The sequence below is a fragment of the Anas platyrhynchos genome, chromosome 5 (assembly GCF_047663525.1).
Source record: "Anas platyrhynchos isolate ZD024472 breed Pekin duck chromosome 5, IASCAAS_PekinDuck_T2T, whole genome shotgun sequence".
Taxonomy (NCBI): domain Eukaryota; kingdom Metazoa; phylum Chordata; class Aves; order Anseriformes; family Anatidae; genus Anas; species Anas platyrhynchos.
In genome coordinates this window covers 16,104,814-16,130,568 of record NC_092591.1, presented here as the reverse complement: position 1 = coordinate 16,130,568, position 25,755 = coordinate 16,104,814, and the positions used below count along the sequence as shown (strand labels likewise).

Below are 25,755 nucleotides of genomic sequence, written 5' to 3'. Positions count from 1 at the left end.
ATATATAGACTTGATGTTGAGGAATGTTGAACATTCATAGTTCCCCTTGAATTCAGCTAGAATTATCTTCACTGTAGATTGTTAACATATAAACATTATATGATGGCTCATGGGTCAGTCATATCACCTTCTGAAAGCTTTTCTCCAGGGTTCTCTGGTCTGTCAGAAGCCTTTATTTAATCTGACGGCTTTGTTCAATTGACTGCTTTGCACATCTTGGATATGTCTTGTACTAGCTGAAGGCCAGATTGGCGTTTTTCACTGATCTAGGAAAGGAACTATGAAAATGTGTACTGTGGGAATACAAGCACTACCTTGAGTCCTTTTGTTTTCCCTTTGTGGTCATTCTTACTCTGGCACAGACCACGTCTCAATGCTTACAACTTTATGGTCAAATAGGATGGGATTCATCCCTTTTAACCATCCATGCATCTTCTTTTGAAAATTGCAACTAGCTTGAGTGCCATTAAAATGCCATATGATTTCATAACAGGAATATCCCAAAAACCTTTGTTAGTGTAAAAAAAAAAAAAAAAAAAAAAAGGTACCAAACTCCATCAGTGTTCATTCCAGTGACATTTACACATAAAATGCATGAAACCAGTCACTTACCCTGTTTGTCTGTCATAATTCATGTAATTGTGAGGGCATCTGTGCCTGTGATTGCATTTTGTTTTCTGTGATTGTATCTGGTTGGTTTTACTTGCAGAAATGCTCAGCTGGTTGAACAACTGGGTTGTTAAACTCTCATTGACTTTTAAGACTTTGATTCTGGACTGCTGTAAATTTCAGATGCATGACAAGTATATTATTGAAAGTTTCATCAGTTGATCTTTCACTGCTGTTACAGATAAGAGTATTTTATGATTCATGAAGAAGCTACAGTGCCTGGTCTGTCTTTATGCTATCGTCAGATAAGAGGACAAATACAGTGAGAAGAAAAACATCAAAGAATGCCTATTCCTAATTAGAGTAAAGTAATCCAACTGAAAAGTAAAACAAAGAACTTGAGTCAGACAAGAACTTGTGTTCTGGTGAACAAGAAGCAAAGAGAAAAAACATTAAGAGATTCAGAAGTTGGTGCTTAAACATATTTCTTTTATATATGGTGCTTAAACATATTTCTTTTTCTTACAAGTGTGGAACAGCAGCAATGGAATGCATGAGGCAATATGTTGGGGAAGTGCTGGATTTCATTGCAGATATGCATACCTTGACCAAATTAAAGGTTGGTTATGGGCATACATGATCTAAAATAGGTGTATGTGTGTATCCGTTTGTTTTTAATATATTTTCTGTAATTAACCTGCCAATGGAAGAAACCATTGGAAGTCTTTGAGGAAGACTGGCTTTATATTATTATTGCTATTGTTTTTATTAATTAAGTGCTAGAGCTGTTGTAGATTAGCCAGGAGCTGTTTTCCCAAGAAATGAGTATGGTGTTTCCCTGAAAGGGCCTCTACTATTGCACCAATCCTGATGAAAGTTACTGGCAATACACTGGAGTGTTTCATTCTATGATTTCATACAAAATTTCTGTTACAGGCAAGACAGGAAAAATGGTAACCTGTAGTAGATTTTGATACTGGAGGTTTTTTTTTATGAATCAATGAGGTTAGAATTTTTACCCTATTGGTTTATCTTGCATGTTTGCTTGCTCACTCTCCCATTGCCCCCTCGACCTCACACCATGCCCCAGAGGGTACACTTCACTACAAGATAATACTACTTACCATAAAGGAGGAAGAATCCCAGAGGAACTGAAAATGACATCTCTTGAAACTCACAGTAACCTTGTTCTTCTGGACAAAACACCTTTTTGTAATTTCTTACCCTGTTGGCCCTATGCCTTGAATCCCATTGAGCTTTAAAAGAAATCCTGCAATAAAGAGAAGCAGCCTTTTGTGCTGGACTAGAAATATACTTCAAAGTACAAACGGATTAATCATTTTAAGCTCAGTTGGATTGCCTTTGCACTGTATCTTTTTAAAGCTATTCACCCATTTCTCTTCCAGTTCAGAACTGCTTTCAAAATAGATTGGCAAATAAATCATAAATGAGATAGAAATACATCTCATTTGCCACTTCCAAATAAATGGGGAATGGTAAAATTTATTTGTAAATACTTGCAGTTATCCTATCTCCTTTGTAAAAATTTTCTGTAGAAAGATCCCTCCTACTTGCACTTTTTCTTTGTACCCCCTTTTCCCTTGAATTGTAGCCTGATTTTTAGAAATGCTCTTACAATGATTAAGTCCATTATGTTGATTACTTATGCTTTTTTATTCTTGGTAGGACTATTTATTTATGACATTTTTGCACCCAGATATAGCTAGAACATGAATGAACACTTTACCCAGTTTGTCACATTTATGTTTTGAAATTAGACAAGAAGCTCCCCAAATTTGTACTCTGTAGCATTTAAAATGAAATCAGAACCAAATGGTCTAAATTTTATGTTGTTTTGATTTGATTCCATGTAATATGAGTCCATGTAATACAGGACTCTGAGAAAAAGGTGAACTTAACAGAATCAAAAATGGCTGTAATTTTATGTACAGTGAAGAATAAGCTTTGTCCGTCTTTGCAAAATGAAAAGGCATTTCTTATTAAATAAGGCTGAATTTCAGAAGCCATATTTTTTACTTTTGGATTCTGGTAGGATCTTTAGAGAAAGTTACATGTGCTCCTGTGATAGTCGGGAAAATATTGCAAATGATTCTAAGTTTAGAAATAGCCAAAACTTTAAACAAATTCACAACATCTAAATTCACTTCTTTTAAGATGATTTAATATAATTACTTGTGTTGCTGGGCTTTATTCACATATGTGTTCTTAGGAAGTGAGTTCTAAGATCATCCAGTTGTATAATTTCTTACTATGAGTATGTAGTATCAACAGCATCTGGACGACCATATTCACACAAAGAATGTCACATGCTTTATATGACTAGTTGCAGTCAAACAGCAAAAGATTAATCTTGGTTCTCAAATTCTGAGTGATGTTTTTCAGAAGAAAAAACACAAAAACTGAGAAAAAGTTATTAAATGCTATTATATAATAAATATATGTAAAAGAAAAACCATTATATAGGAATTCAGCAAACATGGTTAAAGTTGTTTATTCATTTCTGGTGTCTTATTTTGTGCGTCTGAGAACTGTTGCTGTGAAAGAAGTTAATTATTTGCAGTCCTGTATATTAACAACTATTGCATTATAAGCAAAGCTTAAATATTAATTCTTAAGATAATCACATTCCAGTTTACTGTTTCTGTTCACATTGTTGTACTTTGTTTTTTTCCTTAGGGATAATGTTTTAATTGATAGAGCTCAGATAGGCTTTTAATTAGAAAATTCCATAATTTTTGAAGAATATATCTGCCTGCATACCATTCTATCATTTATACCTGTCTCTTTAGCAAAATCATTAGATATACATGCTGATACATTTCTTTATTCTTTTGAAAGTGACTTAAAGTGATCTTTCAGAGTACAAGTTGGTGGAGTCAGGTCCTTATCTTTTATAAAATATTACTGATCCACTGATTTTTATCCAGTTATAATAATTCAATTACTGATAGCCTGTTTTTTCTTGTGCAAAGCATGTGTTTTTCATTTAAGTATGCACATGCACTCTGCATGTGTTAGTCCAGGGACAGAAGGTAATGCAAAGTGTGCTCAACTAGAAGTACTGAAGGATCCCAAGGATCATCAGTGAAACATTCCTTACAGCTGTCAAAACAGTGTAATTATCTTCCCAGGCAGAAATGTATGCAGGTTTCTTGGTAAAAGGTTTAGTACTTATATTTCCAGGTCTTAAAGGTATTTGTAGCAAATGAATAGAGCTACAATGTCATACCGTTGGTAAATGATAGATGTCTTTTCTGTACATGTAAATGAAATATCACACAAAGATGGCATTTCCTGCCCAGAGTGCTACCTTGTTACACAGTTGGATTTTTTGATCTTCAGTCTGGATGTGCAACCATTAGTTTGTACTTATCAGCTGCTGAGTTTGCTGGTACAAAAGGTGCTTCTTCATTTTGTATAATTCACCTTTTGTGTGGTCTCTTGAAAATATGGGCTCCATGGAAAAAGCTGCATCATAATACTGTTACTAATATAGGGACTGGATAATTTTTTTAGACCTATTTCCGAGTTTTGCAGTTTTATAGACAGGTAGAGACTTTGAGAAAAACTGCAGGGAAGTGAAATAGAATATTCTTTTCAGGTATGAAATAAGGTCTTTGCTTTGCAGAGTCACATGAAGACTTGTTCTCAGCCACTGCATGAAGACACATTTGGTGGGCATCTGAAAGTTGGTTTAGCTCAGATTGCTGCTATGGAAATCACACGAGGAAACCACAGAGACAACAAAGCTGTGATCCGATACTTGCCTTGGCTTTACCATCCTCCTTCTGCAATGCAACAAGGGTGAGGATGCTTTTCCACAAATAGGAATATTAAAATGAATTAGAAATCTTCATGGAATTCTGTTTATTGATGGATTGAATAGGTAGGATGGACAGTTTGGGAGTGGTGGCTATGGGACATCGAAACAGCTGGTCAGCAGCAAACAGGACCCTTACCAGAGGAGGTCATCAGTGCAACTTTTAAAGTACAGACCAAAGAGACAGTGAAAGTAACTCCTTTGACTTGACTGGAGTTCACTGGAAATGAACTTGATTCTTGATCTAGATACAGACAGTGAAAAGCATGCAAGTACTTGAGTAGTCCTAAACTTGTATAAAATATGGTGGGAGAAAAATGAGAAATGTTATTGATATTACTGAGAACAAATGAGTGAGATTTGTAAACATAAAGCTATTCAGGTGTCAGTAAAAATACTGACTTCACCTAGTGAAGTTAGGTGAGAGAAATTCTGCTCTTCAAGACACGTTTCTTATTTTTGTTCGCTGTGAGAGTATGCAGTGTCTTATGATCAGAAAGAAGGGCAAAATACTGTCCCTTGTCTTACAGTGATAGCAAATGAGATGTTTTGAGTGTAGCCCACTGGACTATGTTTTAACAAATCAGTATTTTTGTCCCAACTTTGTTCCAGACTTCCTGCCCCAGGCTTCTGGGGAGTAGGCTGCTTGGGCTCCAGTCCTACAGATATGTCTGCATGTACTTCTGTGTACATACCTAGTTTTGGAAATAAGGAATTGTTTTCTCTTTGGGCTTCTGTTTCACACGTGTAAAAATTGCATTATATGTTCCAAGGTGAAGATGGGGAATTCCTGTGAGACCCTGTAGGTACTTGAAGATGAACATTTTATCAGAGTCTATACAAAGAAAAAAAATAATGGAATGCCTCTTTGGTTCTGTGAGTCCTCGACAACAACATGAAATTAGAAATGAATAACAGTAGTGAGTGGCCTCCTAGGTAGTGGTTCTGAAAAATGTGATCTAAAATCAATCTATTTTCCTAAGCCTATGAATTTAAATGAGTATGTAGTTTGAATTTTTTAACAGCAAGGGGATAGACAAGATGATACTTGAAAAGTACTATTCCTTTTCAGATTGATTAAGCACAATTGCTTTACAATTGAAGATTGCACTACATAAATAATTAATAAGTGTCGCAAAAAAGCATAGTCTGTCCCTGCCCTTAAAAGCATGCAGTCCAAATGTCCAAGGAGAGGCTAAGGAGAAGAGAAACGAGCTCCACTTTACCTGTGGAGAAGTGCAACACAGCAAAAGTAAGGTAGGGCATCTGTCTCGGAGTGAAGAATTTCCTGCCGTAGCCTTCTCAGCCATACACTGTCTAGGGGACCTGGAAGGAGCACTTTCCCTTGGGCAGCTCTTCTGATTTGATGATTTCGGTGTAAAAAGTCACTGTGTATGGAACCAGTGAGACTGTGCATGTTCTAGTCTTTTATAGAAACCATTTCTTAGGCCCAGCCCACCAAGTGTGTTCTGTTGGACTTGTTAAAGGTTGTCGAGTCCACTAAGTTCTTTGTGATTCTAGTCTTCTTGTAAGTTCTGCCAATGATTTGTGCCTCCAGCACAGTTAAGACTGCATCTGCAAAGTGTTTAAAGAGGCTCTTTGTTTGGGGGAAAAATAGAAAACTTTGCAGCATTATAAAATCCGCTCTTTCTTGACAGGCCCAAAGAGTTCATAGAATGTGTTTCACATATTCGTTTGCTGTCCTGGCTACTCCTGGGGTCTCTGACACACAATGTTGTCTGTCCAAATTCTCCATCATCTTGCATGCCTATTCCACTGGATGCAGGTTCACAAATTGCTGACCACCTTATTGTTATTCTGATTGGGTTTCCAGAGCAATCGAAGGTAAGGGATTCTGTGTTTTAAGAGGAGATGTGGTATATACTGGCCTATACTATTGAAAAATATTTATCACTAACTTGTATTTTTATTGTGATGTGAAATTTTAAACTTTTCTAAATATCATCAAAACTAAATTATGTAAACTCATGTCCTGTTTAAAACAGCTTCTATTTCCAGCACAGTATCCCATGGACTGCGTTTCTGAAGTAATCCACTAATACAGTTTTAGACTTTTAGAACTGTTTACCTTTTTTATTTTATAAGAAAGATCCCACTGGATTAAAGTGGACAACATGGGAGTATTTATTTCTTCCTAAGAAAAAAAGAGGGGTAAAACTATTAAAAGCTGAAATCAAGGGAAAAAAAAGAATCTATCATTTTTCTGGCATAGTTAGCTCTTCATGCATAGTAAACTGATGATGAAATCATTACGAGTAAGTTTGAGATTTAACTTTTTCAAAATATCTCAGCACAGGAATAAGGAAGGAAAAGCTGAATTCCAAACTGAACCTTTAGCGATGACCATCTCTGCAGCAAATCTCTAGAGAATTGCTTATTCTTTTCCACGTGTATAGTAGTATTGGATAACCTATAAATGCTGTGACTCAATTAAAAACTATGATGGTTCAAACACAACTTTTTATTTTTCTGAAGGTGCACTCGACAGTTAGTGTTATTGCAAATCGTAAACAATTTGCAACAGTAGCTTAACACAGATATAGAAGTACTCTGACTCCAAGCAGGATTTGATTAACTAAAGAAGCAGAATGATCACACATTTGTCTGATACTGAAAATCCTCCCTTTCTTTCCCCTCACCCAGCCAAGGCACTGGTGCTTCCATTCATGTCTTCTGGCTTTTTTTTTTTTTTTCTTTTTTAAATACCTCTTTCCAGTTACCAAGCAACCATTGCAATGTTTGGTGCAGTCATACTGCCACAGAGCATGAATCATTGTTGCAGTGTTAAACTGAGGAAAGTATCTCTGACCAGCAACATCTTTCTTATAATAGAGTAGTTAATGTCGGGCACTTTTGGAGGCTCAGACAGCACAAAATATGACACTTACTAGCCAAGTCATGCTTGAGTACACAGGATGAATTCTCTGTTAGCTTTACATGGACTAAGAGCAGTTGTGTCCCAGTGAAACAGAAATGGATAACAGGTGTAAGATGCTGTACTTTGTATGATATCCTTCCTTGCAGGTGACCAGACTCAATGATGTACCCCAACAGCATCTTCGAAATGGAGATGTAAATGTCCCAGCTTCCAGGCCTTCTGCAGATGGTGGTGGGAGTTTTCCATCAAGAAAGTTTCAGGACAAGTTCTGAGTTGCTGTTCTGCAAAACTAACCTTTTCTTTAAAGGGACTGACCTTAATGTCATATATTAAAATTGCATGGGACTGTGTTTTTAGTTACTAGTTATAAAAACAGTTTTTAAACATGGAGAAGATGTTATCAAACATCCTTGGTTAGTTCCTAATCAGAGGAAAACATTCTGGAATGAGGGGCAGGACTGCACAGTGCAATGCATGACGGAGGAGTACTTCGATGAAAGCTTCTGCACTATACCTGAATACACTTATTTCAATAAACATTGTCCTCTCTTTTCTATTTTTACAGACATCTGTTCTGCACATGTGTTCCCTCTTCCATGCATTTATATTTGCTCAGCTCTGGACAGTGTATTGTGAACAAACGGCAGTAGCTCCGACAGTCCAGAATCAGAATGAATTTAGCTTTACGGCCATCCTTACAGCCCTGGAGTTCTGGAGCCGAGTGACACCTAGCATCCTACAGCTAATGGCACATAACAAAGTGGTGAGTCAGATGCTGTGCGCAGATTCAGTACAGATTAAACTCAGAGGGCTTGGCTTTTCTTCCATATTTCAGTGGAATACATCAGATGCTAAATAACTTTCTAAAGCAACTTTGATGCTTTTGAGAAACTAAAGCGAAAGCTAATTTGTGGTGGTTTAACCTTACAGTGGACCTGAGGCAGGATCTATATATATAGCCAGGATCTGCCAGAAACAGGGTCATGGCATTCAAGAGCTAGAGCCACTGCTTGTTGGATTAAGAGCTCCCTGCTTCAAGTCTCATCTTATTTCTCTTCTTCAAGTCTCATTTTATTTATCTTCCTACTTTTCACATCGGCCTTATTGTTTCATCTTACTCTGCCTTACAAGAGCAACTGTTTTAGGATAATTCTGTGAATAACCATTTCGATATTTTTTACTACACCATGGTGAAAAACAAACATTGCTGATATTTGACTACTCATAACCCATTGGTTCCTCAACAGAAATAAGCCACATAGATATCTCTGGAAACATTTTTAAGCAGTGAATGACTTGAAGAGGACATCCCTAGAGATAAAGTTTGAAAGGGAAATGTTCACCTTTTCCTTCTGTCTTGTCTATATTAGGCAAGGACCACCTAAAGTTGTGTTTAAATGATATTTTAGCCTCTGAATGGGAGCTGTGCATAGTGCTACTAACTAGACAGTTGTTTAGTCAGACGCAAAGGAAAATGTCAGCCCTCAGGACAAGAATATGACCTGGAATTTCTAAGTTACAACCCTTATTCTTGGAAAGTGTCTCATTATGTGTCTTTAGTGCAAGTTATTAAACTATCAGTACTTGCCTCAGTACTTGCTCTCTGAAATGTGATAATAATACTTGCCCATCTCACATGGGTGTTATGAGGTTAATTAGTTAGTATTTGTAAAGCACTCTGAAGATTAAAAAAAAAAAAAAAAAGTGACATAAAAGCTAAGGTTATTATTATCGAGGGGAATGTACACACAGTTCATGCCGGCACTGTAAGTACTTACTGTTGGCTGAAGGTATTTGTCTTGTACCTATGAATTTAAATAATATAAAACATAAAATGCTGTCTACCTCCAAATAAATGATATTTGCATCTGTCATAAGTTGTGGTACAAATGGAAGAATTATGGACTAGCTGCCAGTTCAGAACAATAAATTGTCTTTAATAGGAGAGGAGAAAAAAGATGCTTTTCTGTGGCTCTGTTAATTTTCAACAGATTCAGTAAATAAAAATATCAATTTCTGACACCTTGATTGATGAGAACTACAGAGGCATGAAAAAGGATTTATGATGTCTGAAATGAAGAAAGCTGAAGGCAACCTGTTTTGATGTGTGATAGGAATTAAAATGCATTCAATACTTTGAAATATTTACCAGGTGCTGCTGTATCAGGGGAAAATTAAATAAAGAAAAATATGCCCTGTATGTACATGTAATACTTAATCTTACGTGTAGACGATAAATACACATCTAGTGATTCATTGTAACTGCCAAGCAAATACAACAAGATTCTTTTTAGGGATTGTTGTCTTAGTGTACAACACTGGACATTAATTTGTTTTTGTGCTTTATTTTTTTTTTTCCAAGATGGTGGAAATGGTGTGTCTACATGTGATTAGTTTAATGGAGGCTTTACAGGAATGCAACTCTACTATCTTTGTAAAGGTAGGCATACCACATCATGAATATTTAATTAAGGGTGTTGTCTGTTTAATTGTGATTTCTGGAGACACTGTCCCTTGCTTTGCTGCAACTCAAAACAAACAAACAAAAAAACCCCACAACTTGAGGTTGAATTTTTAGTGCAGAAATAAAATCTAGTAGAGCAAAACAGAAAATAAAATCTCTAGTAAGACCAGAACATAATCTCAAATCCAAATTCACCTGATTTTTTGGAATGAACTTCTGATCCTCTTTCCATTGTTGTACTGGTCTTATTCCTCTAATGGAGTTGAGTGACTGGTGTCACTGACCTTATAAGAACTTCTAGGAGGTACTGTCTGAATTTTTAGCCATTCTGTAGCGTTAAACCATCACAGATCCTTTGGAGATCCACCTCATTGTTCAGATCCTTACATTCTTCTAGGCTGATAACAAAGCCTCATATCATAGGGGCTTTATTCTTATGTGCCTACTTGGCTTTCTTAGTCAAATACTATTTGATAGTGAATCTTCTTTCCCTAGGATGAGTGTAACAGTCTACTCTTTGAGTAAAAGAGATCAAATAATTCACACTTCATTCGTGTAAAAACTCCTTTTGAAATCAGCAGTCTTCTGTGCATTTTTTATACTACCCGGATTGGAACAGAATAGATGTTCAAAGGATCGGGGTAGATGCACAAGCATGAATCAATTTCACTAGCCTTTTTGCATTTTTTCCCATCATGTTATTCTGAAGTTCTTTTTTTCCCAGAAAATTGTAAAAAACAAAACAAAACAAAAAACAAGTAGTTAAATGCAACTGATTTTTTTTTCCGAAATGAAATTCATCTAGCTGAAATATATTGGTTTATATAGTTCTTCTGTTGCCATAAAGGAGACTTCTCACTGTTGTTTTACTCTAGTCTTTTATTGTCAAGGAGGAATAGAAAATTTAGTAGCTAAAATTAAAGGCTTTAATGTTAACTGGCCTGAAAGTATTCACATTCATTGTGAAAACATACATTTATTGTCAGCAGTGACTAAATTCACTACAGAAACCGTCAGTGTAGGACAAAAAAGTGAGTGTGGCTCTCCCTAGAGGAGCAGTCCAGGACATCCAGAATTTGACAAGGATATGTCTTTAAAAAAAATGGAAGAATGGCTTTGAAGCTGTAAAAAGAGAGGCCTTTAGGGCTAAATTCCTGTCACCATTCAAATGAACACTTCCAGAGGTTTGTATTTCAGAGTATATCAGTGATCTGATTTCAGTATCAATAGTATGCTAGATCAGGTTAAATCAGGTTTTGTTACTATAAAATCAAGCTTGTAAACCCGTGAAATTCAGTTAAGGTGCTAAGCTTTGTTTCATGTTCAGTAGGTTGGAGGTGAAGGAGAAGAATCTGGACAACCAAATCCCCATTACTTAGCCCTATCATGAAATCCTGTGGGAGCATCTGCAGGCATAATAGTATTAGAGGATTCTCTCTTTCAACCTAGAAATTCTGTGATTCTGTGATTCACAGTCCCAAGTTACTATTTTTTTTTCCAAAGCTAATTAATTGTATAAGTATTTATCCTAGTTTTTCCCCGCATTCTTTCAGCAAAAGTAATAATTCCCAATGACATCCTCTTGGAAACGGGCACAATAGCATTATTAAATCCTGATAATTTATCATTCACATAAAAGCTACTGCAATGTCTTTTATTCCACCTGAAGAAGCCAGGTGCTGCAAAAACTTTTCTTGTTAATGAAGTCATTGTGTAATAATGCATGATCCAACACATACATTTCTAATGCACCACAATGAGAAGACGTCACATGATGCCAGGCTGTTCAGGGGATAACTGTTCCAAGTGGCCATTTTCTGAAAATTTGTCCTTAAACAAGAGAGAAAGAGAAGACGTAAACAATTCTTTCCTCCTTCACTGAAAGAAGAGCTTTCTTTGTGCCTGGTATAAGCAGTCCTTCATCTCCTGCTTGTTTTGATACTTATGAGGATTCCTCCTCCTGGTACTGTGTTGGCTATTAACCTCATACTGAGCTTACTGAGACACGTCTTTAATTGCTATCTATGGTCTTTGAGCCATTTCCTGTTTTCTCAGAGGATGATTTTTGGATCTGACTTTAGACCATCTAGACTGATCTGGAGAGGAAAACGAAGTCTCTTTCCTGTGAATACATTTCAGCCATTATGTGTTTATTTTCCTTTCTAAGTTGGAGTGAGATAGTGTACACACACACGTGTATGTGTATGTATGGACTTACAAAGATGTATACATACCCACGTATATAATTTATCAATTACATTTTTCTCTGAGGAAGGCACTCCACTTTAGGAGAACTGAAGTGATAGTGTTCAGCTTTGCTTCTGTTTTTCTAGGTCAAAGAAAGTGGGGAAAATAGCTATTGAAGGACAGACACTGATGCAGATTAGCCTAGAGAAGAGAAGAGAGCAGTTCAGCAAATCACAGAATCATTTCCAGAGACCCAGGGAGAATAGGCAACTCTCCATTGGCTGCAAAGTAGGTTTCTAGAGACCTGGGCAGGCAGCAGAACTGGGGAGCCAGAAAGGTACAGCAATCAGTCTGTTCTCCAGATAGGTTTCTATCAAAACTTGCACTGGCATCAACATGATTCTGTTGAAAATACCAATTCCAAAAAAATGACAGTGTCTGACAGCAATGTGTTCTCCCAGCTGTTTTTTTTCTTTGTATTATTCCTTTGTGTGAAAAAGGCTGGCTGTGGATTAGGTCATAAAACTGAAGCACTTCAATAAAATTTCTTCTGTCTTATTTATCTAACTGGCAGCTGTAGGTTTGCTTTCTTGTTCCTGCAGTGGGATGTTTAGTTTCCCTAAGTGTGTCTGGATCCTGAAAGACAGAAGTGGTGCTGGATGACAGTAGTCATACCTGACCTTAGACCTCTACAGCATAAATATCAATGTGAGCTAGTTCCTTAGAAAACCCTTTTTAGTCAATAGATATAAACATTTATTTTTAGGTCATGATTCATCTTTATCTGCTTTAGATATCTGTCTTGTTCCAAAGGAGATGTGAGAAGTGTGTATTTCCAGCTGACTGTAAAAGACGTCCAGACTATTGGTTCAGATGCAAAAGGGTGCCTTGACCCTGAGGAATTCCCTTCCCTGGGTTTTCTGCCTAGTTTCCTTCTTGCTTGCCATGTTTCTGACACCAGTTCTGTCCCCACTGGCTAGCTCCATTAATGCTGAATGAAACTTTAAGTGACATTTCTGATTGCAGAAGGGCATGGAACATAGCTTCTCACTACATGTACCTTTTCCCACCTCTCCAAAAACCACATCTTGACCTGGGAGCTCTGGACCTTATTAAGCACTTCATCTGATGTGAGAGTCCACAGAATGATACACAGAACTCACACATCTTCTGCATCTGGCTGCGTTCCAGCTGTTTTGGCATTCATCTTTCTGTTAATGCTGAGGTTTGAATATGGTTCTTCATTTGGTAGGCTAAGTAATCAGTCCTGACAGAGCTGCATATGATTCTCTAGCAAAACAGCAGTGAAATTGAAACAATTATCATTCCTTGCACAAGGGAAACAGCACTTTATCTAATGTTGTCAATAGTGATTAGGTTTAACTTGCAGCTCCCGGTAGCTTAATTGGTAAATTGCAAATTTTGATGCCATTTGGAGGAACATTTTAGAACAATAACCTCAGTGGTTAAATTAATATTGGATAACGTGAATACTTTTGCTAGAAATGCCTGTCTGTCTTCCAGAAGCTTGTCATGTTATGCTTACTCAGAAATAAAAGTTCTCTGAAGGGCAGGAGACTGAAATAAATATCAGCCATGGGTGACAGATTGCCAGACCTCCTTGCCTTGTCATTTTGGATATTTAGGAGAGTTTGTCTGTGCTTCCAGGACTACAGGTCACATTCTGCAATGAAGCAGTGACACTGACTGGTGGTTTATAAAATGCTGATTGCCATTTGAATATCTGTCTTATTAATAGGAACTTTTGATCTATTTTTTTTCAGTTCTTGATGTGCACTTCACAATGCAGAACATATACTGTATTCATTCCAATATTGCTCACTTACACATACAAAAACACCCTCACAGGAAAATAAGAAGTGATTTCCTTTAACACCTTTTTTATTATTTTGTACTCTCATCATTGTCTAAGGTGATCCTTAAACCGTGCTATCAGTAATTGCTACTGGTGATTCATCAAGCTGCAAACAAAGGAAGCTGGCTTCTTTACCTCAGAGACATCCGCCCCAAAACATACACGTCATTGGAAAATAGCCACATTTGAAGATTTATGGTTCAGTCTGTGTCCATTCTGGCAGTTAAATGGGATAGAGATACCCTTCTGTCTCACAGTAACTGGAGCATGTTTACAGTCACTTGTATAATAACAAAACGTATCTCTTCTTACAGCTAATACCCATGTGGTTGCCAATGATACAGTCAAATCTAAAGGTAAGTTGTTTCTAAAAACTTGTCCCTTTATTCTCAGTGTTATAAATTTCTGTAAATTCTGGAAATAAGGTCAGTAGACTTGGTCTCCAAACTATTTGAAAATAGGTCATTGTAGCACATCCAGATGCACCGGATAGCTCAGCACTGAAGGTCTTGGGTGTGAGCGTGCACAGAGCATCAGCTACGGTACTTGCCCTGTACTCAGTGCTGTTCTCTGTTTCTTTTGACACACTTTCCAATAACCAGGTTCTGCTGCCCAGCCTTCCACACTGTTCACTGAGATGGTAGCTGGTAGGTTTTGTGTTTTGTGTTTGAAACTTTCTTCACAGATAATGACTGGGAGTCTTGACTCAGAAGATGGATTTTTGTTATATATAAAAGTGAATATATTTTTATGCATACATATACATATGTGTATATATATATATATGTATCAGATATTGTGGGACTACTTGGGTAAGACTGTGCCTGCTGTTCCTATTTGTAAGGAAGAGTGAGGTGGACCATTGTGGCTTGCCACTCAAGAGTTTTATTAATGCGTATAAAGGTGCTGGATGTGGCCTAAGTATGTAGTTGGTTTTGATAAACATGGTGATCTTGTAGGCATATTTGTCCTTCATGACAGTGCTGCAGTACAGGCTGTGGAAGAAAGAAAGGTGACATTGGGGCAGTGGAGGAACTTCCTCTGACCAACAACCACCGCTTGATGACAATAAGTACATTTATTATATTAGAGTACATTAGAGAAACTAAATGTTTTGCATTGTTTCAACAGCATTTATCTGCTGGACTCCAGCTACGCCTCCAAGCCATCCAAAGCAATGTCAACCATCACAGCCTAAGAATGCTACAGGGGTCAGGACAAATGAACAATAGCTCATCTGTGCTCCGCAAATGGTTGCAGTGTACCCAATTTAAAATGGCTCAAGTGGAAATTCAGTCATCGGAAGCTGCATCTCAATTTTATCCTTTATGATTAATGTCAGTTGTTCCAAATGTTCATTTTTAGTCTAGCAATAACAGGGTGATAGCTATAGAACACCTTTTTAAAAAAAAACACAACACAGTATACAGAGTATATACTGTATCTATACTTTTTAGCCCAGAACAGATTGTGGAAAGGTTTATGTGAAGCTGTGAAGCTAAGAGCCTGACCTTGCCAGTCCCTAATTACACTTACTCATTTGTGCTCAAATGAGCAAGATCAACAGGTATTCAAGTCTGTAGTCATGAACATATTTGCAGGATTAGACTCAAGTCTATCACATTGTACATATCTCTCTGGTCAGTGAAATATCTCGTTAATAAATGTTTCTTTACATTATTTTTGAAGCTAAAACAAAAATCACTTTTCTTTAACTTCTATTTTTTTTAAAACTAGAGTTGTAGCTATTCACAAACATATGGAAGTGCTATGTTGCTATTTTTTGATGATAAAAGAAAACAGGGTTTTTAGGAACCTTTATAGCTTTTGGGGGAGTTTTTTTTTTTTTTTTTTAGAGTCACAGCTGGCAATGCAATAAAACCTGTCACTACAAAACAGTGGCATTCTAATGAGGCTTTTTGTCATCATCTTCTGGGAAAATAGCAGCTTGTAAGGAGAGTTATTATAAAGTGCACTTAGAAATTAGGTTGTTAAACTGTGCCAATTCATTTGTCTTATTTTTTTTCAATACTGTTTTCCAAAACTGCCAAATCTAATTTAGTATTTTTTGAAATATTGCTTTAACTTCATTGATTCTGTGCTGCTTTTTGTAGGTTTCATAGAAGCCTCTCTGATTTTTGTGAATACTGTATTGCATTCTTCTGTAATACTTGTATACAATGCAATTAAAAACGGATAACCCAGACCTATTTTTATTGATGTCAACAGAAATTGCATTACAAGACTTCAAGAGGAGTGTGATTGGAACTGAGCGTTTGCTTAATATTATCAAATCACAACATTTGCATACTACTGTATTGAACATGATTTTAATAACAAATGCATTTTAATATCTTTAAGGGACTCAGCCAAAGCCTGTTGAAATCTAAGGAGGAATCAATAAATTCAGTGATTTTTGCCCTAAATCTTAAGAGCACCATAATTTACCACCTCTGGTAATTTGAATCTGTGCAATCACAGTTTTATTTTCTGTACTTATTACTGTAATGCACTGATTAGAAGAAATACAACATAAACATATTTGTTAATTAGAAAGCTATTATAAAGTCTTTACTACCACTCTAAGAATCAACATTTTTCCTCCCTGATTGCATGGAAGTAGAAATGCACACCTGTGAAGAAGTGAGTGATTTCAATTGTGGAGGATCAATCTTTCCTCAGTATTATTACCAAAGAGAAAAGTGGAAATGTTCGGAGATATTCCATTAAACTATTACTATGCTGAAAACAAACAAACAAACAAAAAAACACAAAACAAGCCCACCACCATGAAAGGTAGTAAAGCATGCACTAGCTTGCTTAAAAGACCCCTTCTAGTGTTTTTAGTGGATAGGCATTGATCTGGTTTTCCTTCCTTCCTAGATTCATATGTTAATGGAGTTTAAGCTCAGAATAGGCCATTCATTATAAATAAATAAATAAAATCAATCAATCAATCAAAGCAACAACAATGAAAAACCTAGCAGATTCATTGTAAGCTGTTTAATTGCAGATAGTTTTGCTTGTACTGAGGTCAGTGACTTGCATCTGACTAAGGCAGAATTTTTGAGCTTCTGGAAAGCATTTCTGTCTTGATTTGAACATTATTAAGAGATCCATCAGAAGATCATTTCTTAGTGCTTCAGGCATAGATTCTTGTCGTGCTGAATTGAGATTGTACAGCCTTGCATACATTGTTCTGGAAATACTTCTTCCCAAATTTTCATAGTAGTAACAGAGGGAAATACTACTTCCTTTCTCCAGGTTTTGACTGGCTATTTATAAGAAAGTTGTTCCTCGCCAGGTGCAGTACTTTGCACTTCCCCTTGTTGATCTTTATGAGGTTCCTGTCAGCCCATTTCTCCAGCCTGTCAAGGTCCTACTGGATGACAGCACAACCCTCTGGTGCATCAGCCACTCCTTCCAGCTTTGTGTCACCTGCTGACTTGTTAAGGGTTTGCTCTGCCCCGTCATCCACACCATTAATGAAAATGTTAAACAGGATTTGAGCCACTGCTGACCTCAGGGGTACACCTGTAGTTACTGGCCTCCAACTAGGCTTTGTTCCACCAATCACCACCTCCTGAGCCTGGCCCGTCAGCTAGTTTTCAGTCCGCTTCACTGTCTTGTCAAGTTTATTCCCTGTGCTGTGTGCATTAATGCACTGGCACTTCAGAGAGACACCCCCAGCATATTGATTTCACAGAAAGGGTTTGGGAAATTTCTCTGTAATGGTGCCTTAAAAGTGTTTTGTTGCTTTGTAATTCCAGCTAAGCGCTGCCTGTTTTGTTAATTTTGTGATCCTCTACTTTCACATCATCCCAGGCCCTTTGCTCATAGACCCTGCCTGTCACTCCCTTGCAGCACTGCAGTTAAAAACTAAGTGGTAAGCAGCTGTAACTTTGACTTCCAGACAGAAAGGAGCTGTGGTTTGTGGTTTCATTGGGTTTGGCTCCTTTCTTTCCTGGGCTGTATCTCATTCATGCTTGCGTCTGTGATACAGAAGATAACTTTGCTGGGCAAGCACAGAAATAGGCTCACCTGTTGTGGAATCTGGGGTCACCTTCAAGGAATGGAAATGGTCCTGTGAAAGCAGGATATGTAGGAGAGAGATTTCTCTATTTTGCTCTAACTCCTCACCACCTCTGTGCTACTGTTTCAGTGACTTGGTGAGTCTGAAATACAACTGAAAGGCAACAGTATGAGGGCCTTGGCTGTGAGAAAAAGGGTGAACTCAGGTGAGCACAATGGAGGTTGTGGAGACTTACAGAGTGAAGGCAGATCGCTTGTAGGGAAGCGGTTTGTCATCAAAAGCCACTTTCAGAAAGTAGATAACGTGATCAGGCATCCTGTGGACAGTGAATGTAGGCAACATGGCACAAGATTTTCCCTGCATAGCAAAATCTCTGCCTCTGAGGATTAGGTATCCAGAGTGGCAAAACACTAAAAAATGCAAATACAGTGGTGGGTAGTTACTAGAATTAAACACAGACATGCTGAATTCAGGTCCATAACTAAGCTCTTTCAGATTTTGTGGGAATTTAGATCTGGTTACAGCTCAGGGTTTAGAGATAAGAGCTGGTCACAGAACCTGCTTCATTATTTGAACATAGGGTTTAGGGATTTGGCATGGTTCTTGTAGAGCTGTCATGCGTAGTCAAATTAAGATGAAATATGAATTGAGCAGCTGCACAATCACAGAGAATGTAGCCTGGAAGAGATTACGATCAATGATTAGCATGTGCTGACTAATAAATGCAGCTTGGCCAGATGTGTGTGGTTAAACACCCCATGAAAATCACTAAATGTACTGTAGACTTCTTCAAAAATACACAAATCTGCATTAATTGTTTTTAAAAACACAGTAAAATATATCTTTTACAGTGCTTGAGGTCAAGATGCAACTCAAGTAAGTCACTCATTCTCCCTCTGAAATAGCCCAGAGCAACAATTCTTTTTATTTCCTTGGCAGATTGGGAAGCAAATATTTGGTGTTCCATGTAAATGCCAGCACATAACGGAGGCCACAATCCAAGCATGGCTGTGTCTTTGGGGCTGTGCCTCCAGGAGCCAGGCCGCTGCAGCAGAATCCAGCCTCCCTCCATCACAAAGAGCTGCGGTTTGGAAACAGTATTTAGTCATATGTTGTGATAAGCTGCTTAAAGCACTGCTTGTTACTGGGGCTGACCTAGTAAAAGAAGCAATTTACTGTGCACTGAACCATGAGAGTTTCAACAACGCAGGGCACTCGGGATGAAACGATGGTAAAAACCCACATCGTACGCGGTGCGACGTGTGGGTAAATTACATAACGCTCTGACCTGAAAGCGAGGTTAACATCTGCACCGAATCCCTCGTATTGCCGGGCAGGCCTTTCTGCAGCCTATTAAGAAAGCCACTATCCAATCTACACGCAGGGCTACACAAACAAAAAGCTTTTTCAGCACATCGGTTACTACCCACACACATGCCTTATCTTGTATGTAACATTTCTGTGACATCTAATTAGAGCCGCAGTTGGGTCAGACGCCCTAAACCCACACAGTCACTTCCCTGGCTCTGTTTTTCTTGATATGATAGGACATGATGTACTGTAGGACTGACAAATGTTCTGGGCCTGAAGATTTCTCTGAACTCTGGCCTGCATCGCCTTCTTTCAAGCTGGATGAAGATTACCAGAGCCCAGGGCTATTTCGTCTCTGCTAATGTGTCCTGGAAAAAGCTCTGAAGGAAAGGTTCCTGTGCTGCTCCCTACTTGCACACAGCTCCGAGAGGGTTTCGTCCACAGCTTTTGTTGTTGCAGCTTAATGTGACTTTAGCAGAGCCAGAGCCTATATTCTTTCTGTGGGATCTGAATCTCAACTGCACGTTGCATTTTCAGTCAGTGATGTGGGTCTTCATTTTATCAGTAGGCCTAATAGCAGGCGAAGGCAACAGCAATGCAGTTGGCTTAAAGTTGACACACCACTGGTTGGACTTGATGCAAATTAGAAAGGAAGGGCTCTGTGTCTGTTGATTTATAACTCTGAATTACTCCATTCACTTCTTCCTCTCCCTGCTGAGTACAATTTCAGCTGGAGGCCGAGCAGCCAGGGACAGCAGTGAGAACAGCGAGTTCAAGGGAAGGTGCCCTGCTGCCTCTCAAGCTGCAAAGGCATCAGGAAGAGAACTTGAATCTGCCCTTGGCATCAGCCTCTCCAGGGCTTGCAGCAGGGGAGTCAATGACCACCACTGGAAATGCCTTTGGTCAGATAACAGAAGGCCACGCAAGGACGAGGCAGGCCTGATATGGCCTGGTGAGCTGCCGCAGTGCCGAAATCCTGCAGTGGGAACTATGTAGTTGTTGTCTATCCCTCTGTGTGGCCTGTGCATCGCCATTCTGGAGCAGGACATTGCCAGGAGCTAGCAGTACTTGGGAAGGGAACTAGTTCCTCATTCTTACTTACAAAGCATTAACATGGAAAAAACAGAAGCCATGACTCAGTAACTGGAAGTCTACATACTCAGTCACTTTCCAGTGTTTTGTAGGATTTGATAAGACACTGCAAGACTGGCAACTGACTGATAAGCAGCCTTCTGTGGGCAGCCCCAGGTAACCTACTCTGACATTGTGTTTAACCAGCTCCCCATCAAACATGGGGAAACTAACAAACCATGACTGTGAGCTGGGAGGCTCTGTGCTTGACAGACATAGTGTAATGCTAGGTCAATTTTCTCTATGTATAATTCAGCAGCCGGGCAACAAAACTGCTACGGCTGTTTTACTATTTTAGATTCTTTCAAAAAGGCACAACAGCACATCTGTGACGTTTTACACACAATAAAAATTTTGCAGGTAATCCTTTCTTTGGGAAGGTTAGCTTTTCTGACAGTGCCTTTGCTTTCATGTGAAGTCAAATTGATTGCAGTGAAGTTCTTTACAAAAGCTTTTCTAAACCTGTGAACCCTATCCATGCAGGAAAACATCAGTAAAACAGAATATAAATGACCACTATTTAAATAAATAAACAAGTAAATAATGATACCCGTTTTACATTACAGAGAAAATCCTGTGTAAATTATGTTGATTAGTTAGAATAAAAGCAAGAATAAACTGCCAGAGATTTATTGAAATCTGCAGAGCCACAGATTTATAGCCATTAAGTATCAAACCCAGTATTTATAGCTCACAAGGAACAAGGATTGATGCTGTGAAACAACTGGGCAGCAGAGGAATACTTGTTTCTGGTGCTAGGCTGTTCCACATGAAACCGCTGAAGTGAGGCAGCCATGGTTTGATCTTCTTCATACTGATATGTTTATTGAAAAGCAGATTTTACCATCACTACACTACCAAGTGGACAATGTTGGTTTTCTTTGCTGTGTGGGGAACAGCATGTTTGTTCTCCTGTGTTCATCTTTGATTTACTCTGATCACACACACCTCAGAGCTCAGCATCTTCCCAACTCGTCCGAGGACAGCTGGTGCTCCAGAAGCTGCAGCTCTACTTTTGTTCAGGAGATCATATTAATTATACTTGACCAAAGCATTTTTAAACCTTCCAAAATCATTTAATATAATAGTATTGGCATTCCCACTCAGGGATTCCTACCCTGATTACAATGATGCTCAAATATCAGATGCTTATCTGCTCCAAGTGTGTGTCACTTCACACAAATAGCCCAGGTACGTTTCCAGGCTTTGAGAGGAAGAGTGTGAGAGGGCCATGTAGATTATTTCACCCCTGGTATCTCAGCTCCATCAACATCAACCAATCAGAAAGTTCTCAGCTCATCTCCAGTGACTATTTATGATCCATTGAGAGCTGTCAGGGTGATGAAAGCTGTACAAGTCAGGAAGAAAATATGCTTCCCGCTCCAAGGATTTTATGAAACTCAAGCATATGCATCCCTGCAAGACAAAATCTTCTGTGTAGGAACTGCCTTCTTTAGAGCCTTTTCAGCAGCATTATTTATCTATGTTTCATTGTAAGTAGTTTAATATTTGTTAACATTTCTGTCACAAGTGAATTGCAGCTGATTCACCTACTGTGTAATAATTTGCAAATTAATTCTATTAACGGAGTTAGTCTTAATTAATCTGCACTGTCCAATTATTCATCTGATTCACCCACCTACATGCAGAAGATAGCCTCAGAGGGTTATTATTCTGTCCCTTTTGAATCACAAAACAGCTGCTAGTTTTCCCCAGCTGTGTGGCTGAGATCAAACATCAGGGCTGCTGAAGATGCTTTGCCACAAATCAGGGTATTAAAAGCAAGGAATTTAATGTTCCCTCATGTGTCACAAAACAGAGCAGTATGACATGGCTGGGAAGTTAAATCCACAGCAGCATGTCAAGGCTCTGCTTGGTCCCATTTTGAGGGCTGTTTTGCATGCACTGGGGCATCGTGCTGGGGTTTCATGGGGGGGATGTGCCAGTTAGGGTGTGGAGTGATGAGGGGGGTGAATAACCATTCCCCTGTACACCCTCCATTGATGTACCAGCCCCAGGAGTGACACAATGCTACTCCCTCAGCAAAGTGAGAAGGGGCTTCAGGGGACTTTGGCCTCCCTTACCTCTTCATAAAGGCACAGAGCAAGGCCTGTAGAGACTTGAAGACCCAAGGAGGAGCTGTTCCTGCCCTGCTCTGGAGGTAGGTGGGAGAGGCCGCATTACATGCTTCGGGATGTGCAGGTAGACATGTATCAGTCTGAGGCTTTCCTGATCAATTTTTCCAGCTGGTGTTTTACTGAGAAACCCGAATCTTAAATTTTACCCTCCATTAGTCTCCAGGTCTCCCATTTGCCTGCTGCTAGTGACCACTGATAAATCCCTGCAAAGGTAGAGGGGATAGCTAGAGGGTTGGGTGTGAAAAGAACACAGGGAGCCGGTTCCCTCCTGAGGGTACTGGCTGGATTGCTCACCAGCTGTGCTCGTGTTCAGGAACAAGGATGCAGCAAGCTTTCAGATCTGAAGTCCTCCTTTGGAAGACATCAGTTACTTTGCTCAAGAAGGGTGTGCATATGCTGCATGCTGACTTTTCCTAGCTGTAAGGGCATAACTTTTACAAACGCAATTACCTCCCTCATTTGTTAATTATCTTTGAGTAAATGAAGTCACTTCAGCTGTATGCTTGTCTCAGGTGTCATCTGCAGACAGGAGGACTAATTCTGACTTTTTTCCTCCCTTTTAGTTGAAGTGAGTCCTACTGGAAAAAACAGGACTGAGCTTTTTCCTTCCCTGTTCAGTATATCAGCAGATAAAAACTGTAGGTCTTGACAACTCTGACCTGTAGCAAAAGATGTGGTGAGAACAAGATTAACTTGGAATTCACTTTTTTAGTAATACGTAGTTTCAGAGTTTAATAACTGAACCTTGGGTGCTAGGACATTTATATCCCTTCTTAACCTTTGCAGCTAATTTTACTGTGCCAAGCTACTTGTTTTTTCTCTCTCTGCCCAGAGGTTTGACATGAGAGAGCTATCTGCTTGTATCCAGAGCAGACAAGAAATCTCAAACACATCTATGTAGTTTGGTTTGAGCTTAGATCTAAAGTTAGCAGGGACTCATGTCATAACTAGTGCAGAAGGAGCATTTGAATTTATAGTCACAGGAAACATGCAGGATTCTTGCATTATCAAATAAAAATCTAGATATCATTTAATTTAATGTCTTTAAAGCCAACAGCATCTTACCTGAGACCTCATGTGATACTCAAGTGGATCCAAATCTTACATGTCCCCCCTTAGCTGTTATTATGCTGTTATTTAGCTCAGTAAAATATTAATTGTCAATGCTGTAGTAATATGAAAAACTGAAAGTACCAGTGAAGACTATTGATTTTTTTTTTTTGAAGTGCAAAATGAGTCTCAAGGGAGTCTGGATGGCTCAGAGGATTGCATAAGATACTGAATCATCTGTCAGCCATTGCTGTCTCCATAAAAGAATGGTAGCTTCTGTCTGTACAGTGATGCTCACTTTTGACTCAGTCTCATGGAATGAAAACCTTGACCGTAGAGGTTGCTGGGCATTTATTTCAAAGGGAGTTGGCACTTGAAAATCATTGCAGTTCTGGGCTAAAGGTCTTCAGTTACTGCTTCATACTTAAGTCTTTTTTTTTTTTCTTTCTCCTCTTTCCTTATTTATTTATTTATTTATCTATTTATTTATTTAATTCCCTGGGTATTCTGTTGCTGAAAATTGCTGTTTAGGAGCCTTCATAGAAATGGATAGCACTTTAAGAACTACAGAAAATAAACTATATTTCCACCATTGAGAGGATTGATTTTTGTTTTAATTTTAATTTTTTATTTTCAAGATAAAAGGAATGTTTCAAATACAATTACTGATTTTCTTCCTTAGTATGCTTAAGCAACAAGATGAACATAGCTCAGAAAACTTGCAAGGGTGTTCCCCAACATGTCTGTAAATAACATCCTTTTTGTGCTCCAAGTAGAGTTCTGCAGAAGCAGTTAAGCTTTTCAGAATAACTTTTTAATTAAAGCAATAAAATGCGCCACTCACCACAGAAGTGGCCTCCCTTTTGTCTTCTAAATAGGAATTATGATTTCAGCTTTTTTGTCACCACTTATACCAAGCAAGAATCAAAAAGCAATCAAGACTTGAGGGCCATATGAATCTCAGATTAATACAATCAGCCTGACAGTAGGGAGACTAGGAAGACTTTTTTTTTTTTCAGTATAAAAATAGCAAAGAGAAATGCCAAGTAAGTCCTTTTTTTTTCTTCTTCTTCTTCTTCTTCTTTTTTTTTTTTTTCTTTTCTTTCTCTTTCTTCTTTCCTTTCCCACTTGTTTCACACCATTAAATGCTTTGGAAGAAAGGTACAGTAACTGCAGCTATTGTAGGTAAACTTTAGATGAATGTACCTGCCAGAATATAAATGAAATCCTATATCACTTTGCTCATTTTGTTTTGTTTTCCCCATCCTAAATGAAATTAGAGAGAATTAAATTTTTGAAGCATGACCATTGCACAGAGAATTATTCAGCTAAGAGCTGGCCACCTGCAAGAGGTTCTCTCCTCCCTCCCCTTAAGCTTGTTATTCATTGTCTCTGTTACTAATTAGGTTTTCTGATTTAAACTTAGTTTGCAGATGATGGATTTTAAAGAATATTGTAAGGGACAGGACATCAAGGTCAATATTCGAAACTGGCTGAGATGTAACCTTCAGAGTGCTTATGCTCTGTGATAGCTCCAGAAAGGGAGAGGCCATGTGCTGAGCTGACACTCTTGTTAGCTTTTTGTTTTTTATCCACAGCATGCAGCAAATAGTGCCACTGCTGGTGGGTGACACCATAGCTATGAAAGTTAAAGGCACTGCCCATTAAAAGTGGCACCTGGTATGTGTGAAGTTTGACCCTAGGCACCCAAGACATGCTTCCAGGGTGGGTGAACAATATATTTTCTTGCAGCCTGAGGGCTAACTGATGAGGAGCACAAGGGAGAGGGAAGCACTGTAAGTATTTTAGATAAACATCAACCACTTTATTGCTGACTGTGAATTCAGAAACGGAGCTTTACAAGACTGAAGGGAGAAGAGTCATAATTGGATCCTTTGCTAATTCAGCAGCAGCGTGGCTCAGTCACAGCCTGGTCTCTCATATACATAGAATGGAAAATTCCACTTCAGGCCAGTTCTGGTGCTAGATCTACTTTAAATAGCTCTTTTCTCCTTCAGTAGGCCTAATGGCTTCATTACAGTCTCTCGTGAATGAAGGCAGTGCTTGGAGCAAACAGGGTGATCAGAGATGATCCTCTATGGGTTTCACAGCTCAGGAAACCCCCTCAGAAGCAGACTTTCACCATCTGGGCTGGGGGGACTAGGAACCTACTTGAAGAAGGGGTCTTCTCAGAGGATAAATCCATAGTGAAAAAA

General features: G+C 38.6%; 1 protein-coding gene across 8 annotated transcripts in view; it reads left to right on the top strand.

Annotated features, from left to right (window-relative positions):
• Nucleotides 1-16,086, top strand: part of UNC79 (unc-79 homolog, NALCN channel complex subunit) — a 103,215-nt gene extending 87,129 nt beyond the window's left edge. For all 8 annotated transcript variants that reach the window (XM_038180308.2, XM_072038355.1, XM_038180304.2 and 5 more), the window contains 7 exons: nt 1,139-1,228; nt 4,259-4,434; nt 6,109-6,295; nt 7,915-8,112; nt 9,712-9,789; nt 14,191-14,232; nt 15,008-16,086. In XM_038180308.2, the coding sequence (XP_038036236.1) occupies nt 1,139-1,228; nt 4,259-4,434; nt 6,109-6,295; nt 7,915-8,112; nt 9,712-9,789; nt 14,191-14,232; nt 15,008-15,208 (972 nt within the window). In that variant the 3' untranslated portion in view covers nt 15,209-16,086. The remainder of the gene's footprint in view (nt 1-1,138; nt 1,229-4,258; nt 4,435-6,108; nt 6,296-7,914; nt 8,113-9,711; nt 9,790-14,190; nt 14,233-15,007) is intronic.
• The last annotated feature ends 9,669 nt before the right edge of the window (nt 16,087-25,755 follow it).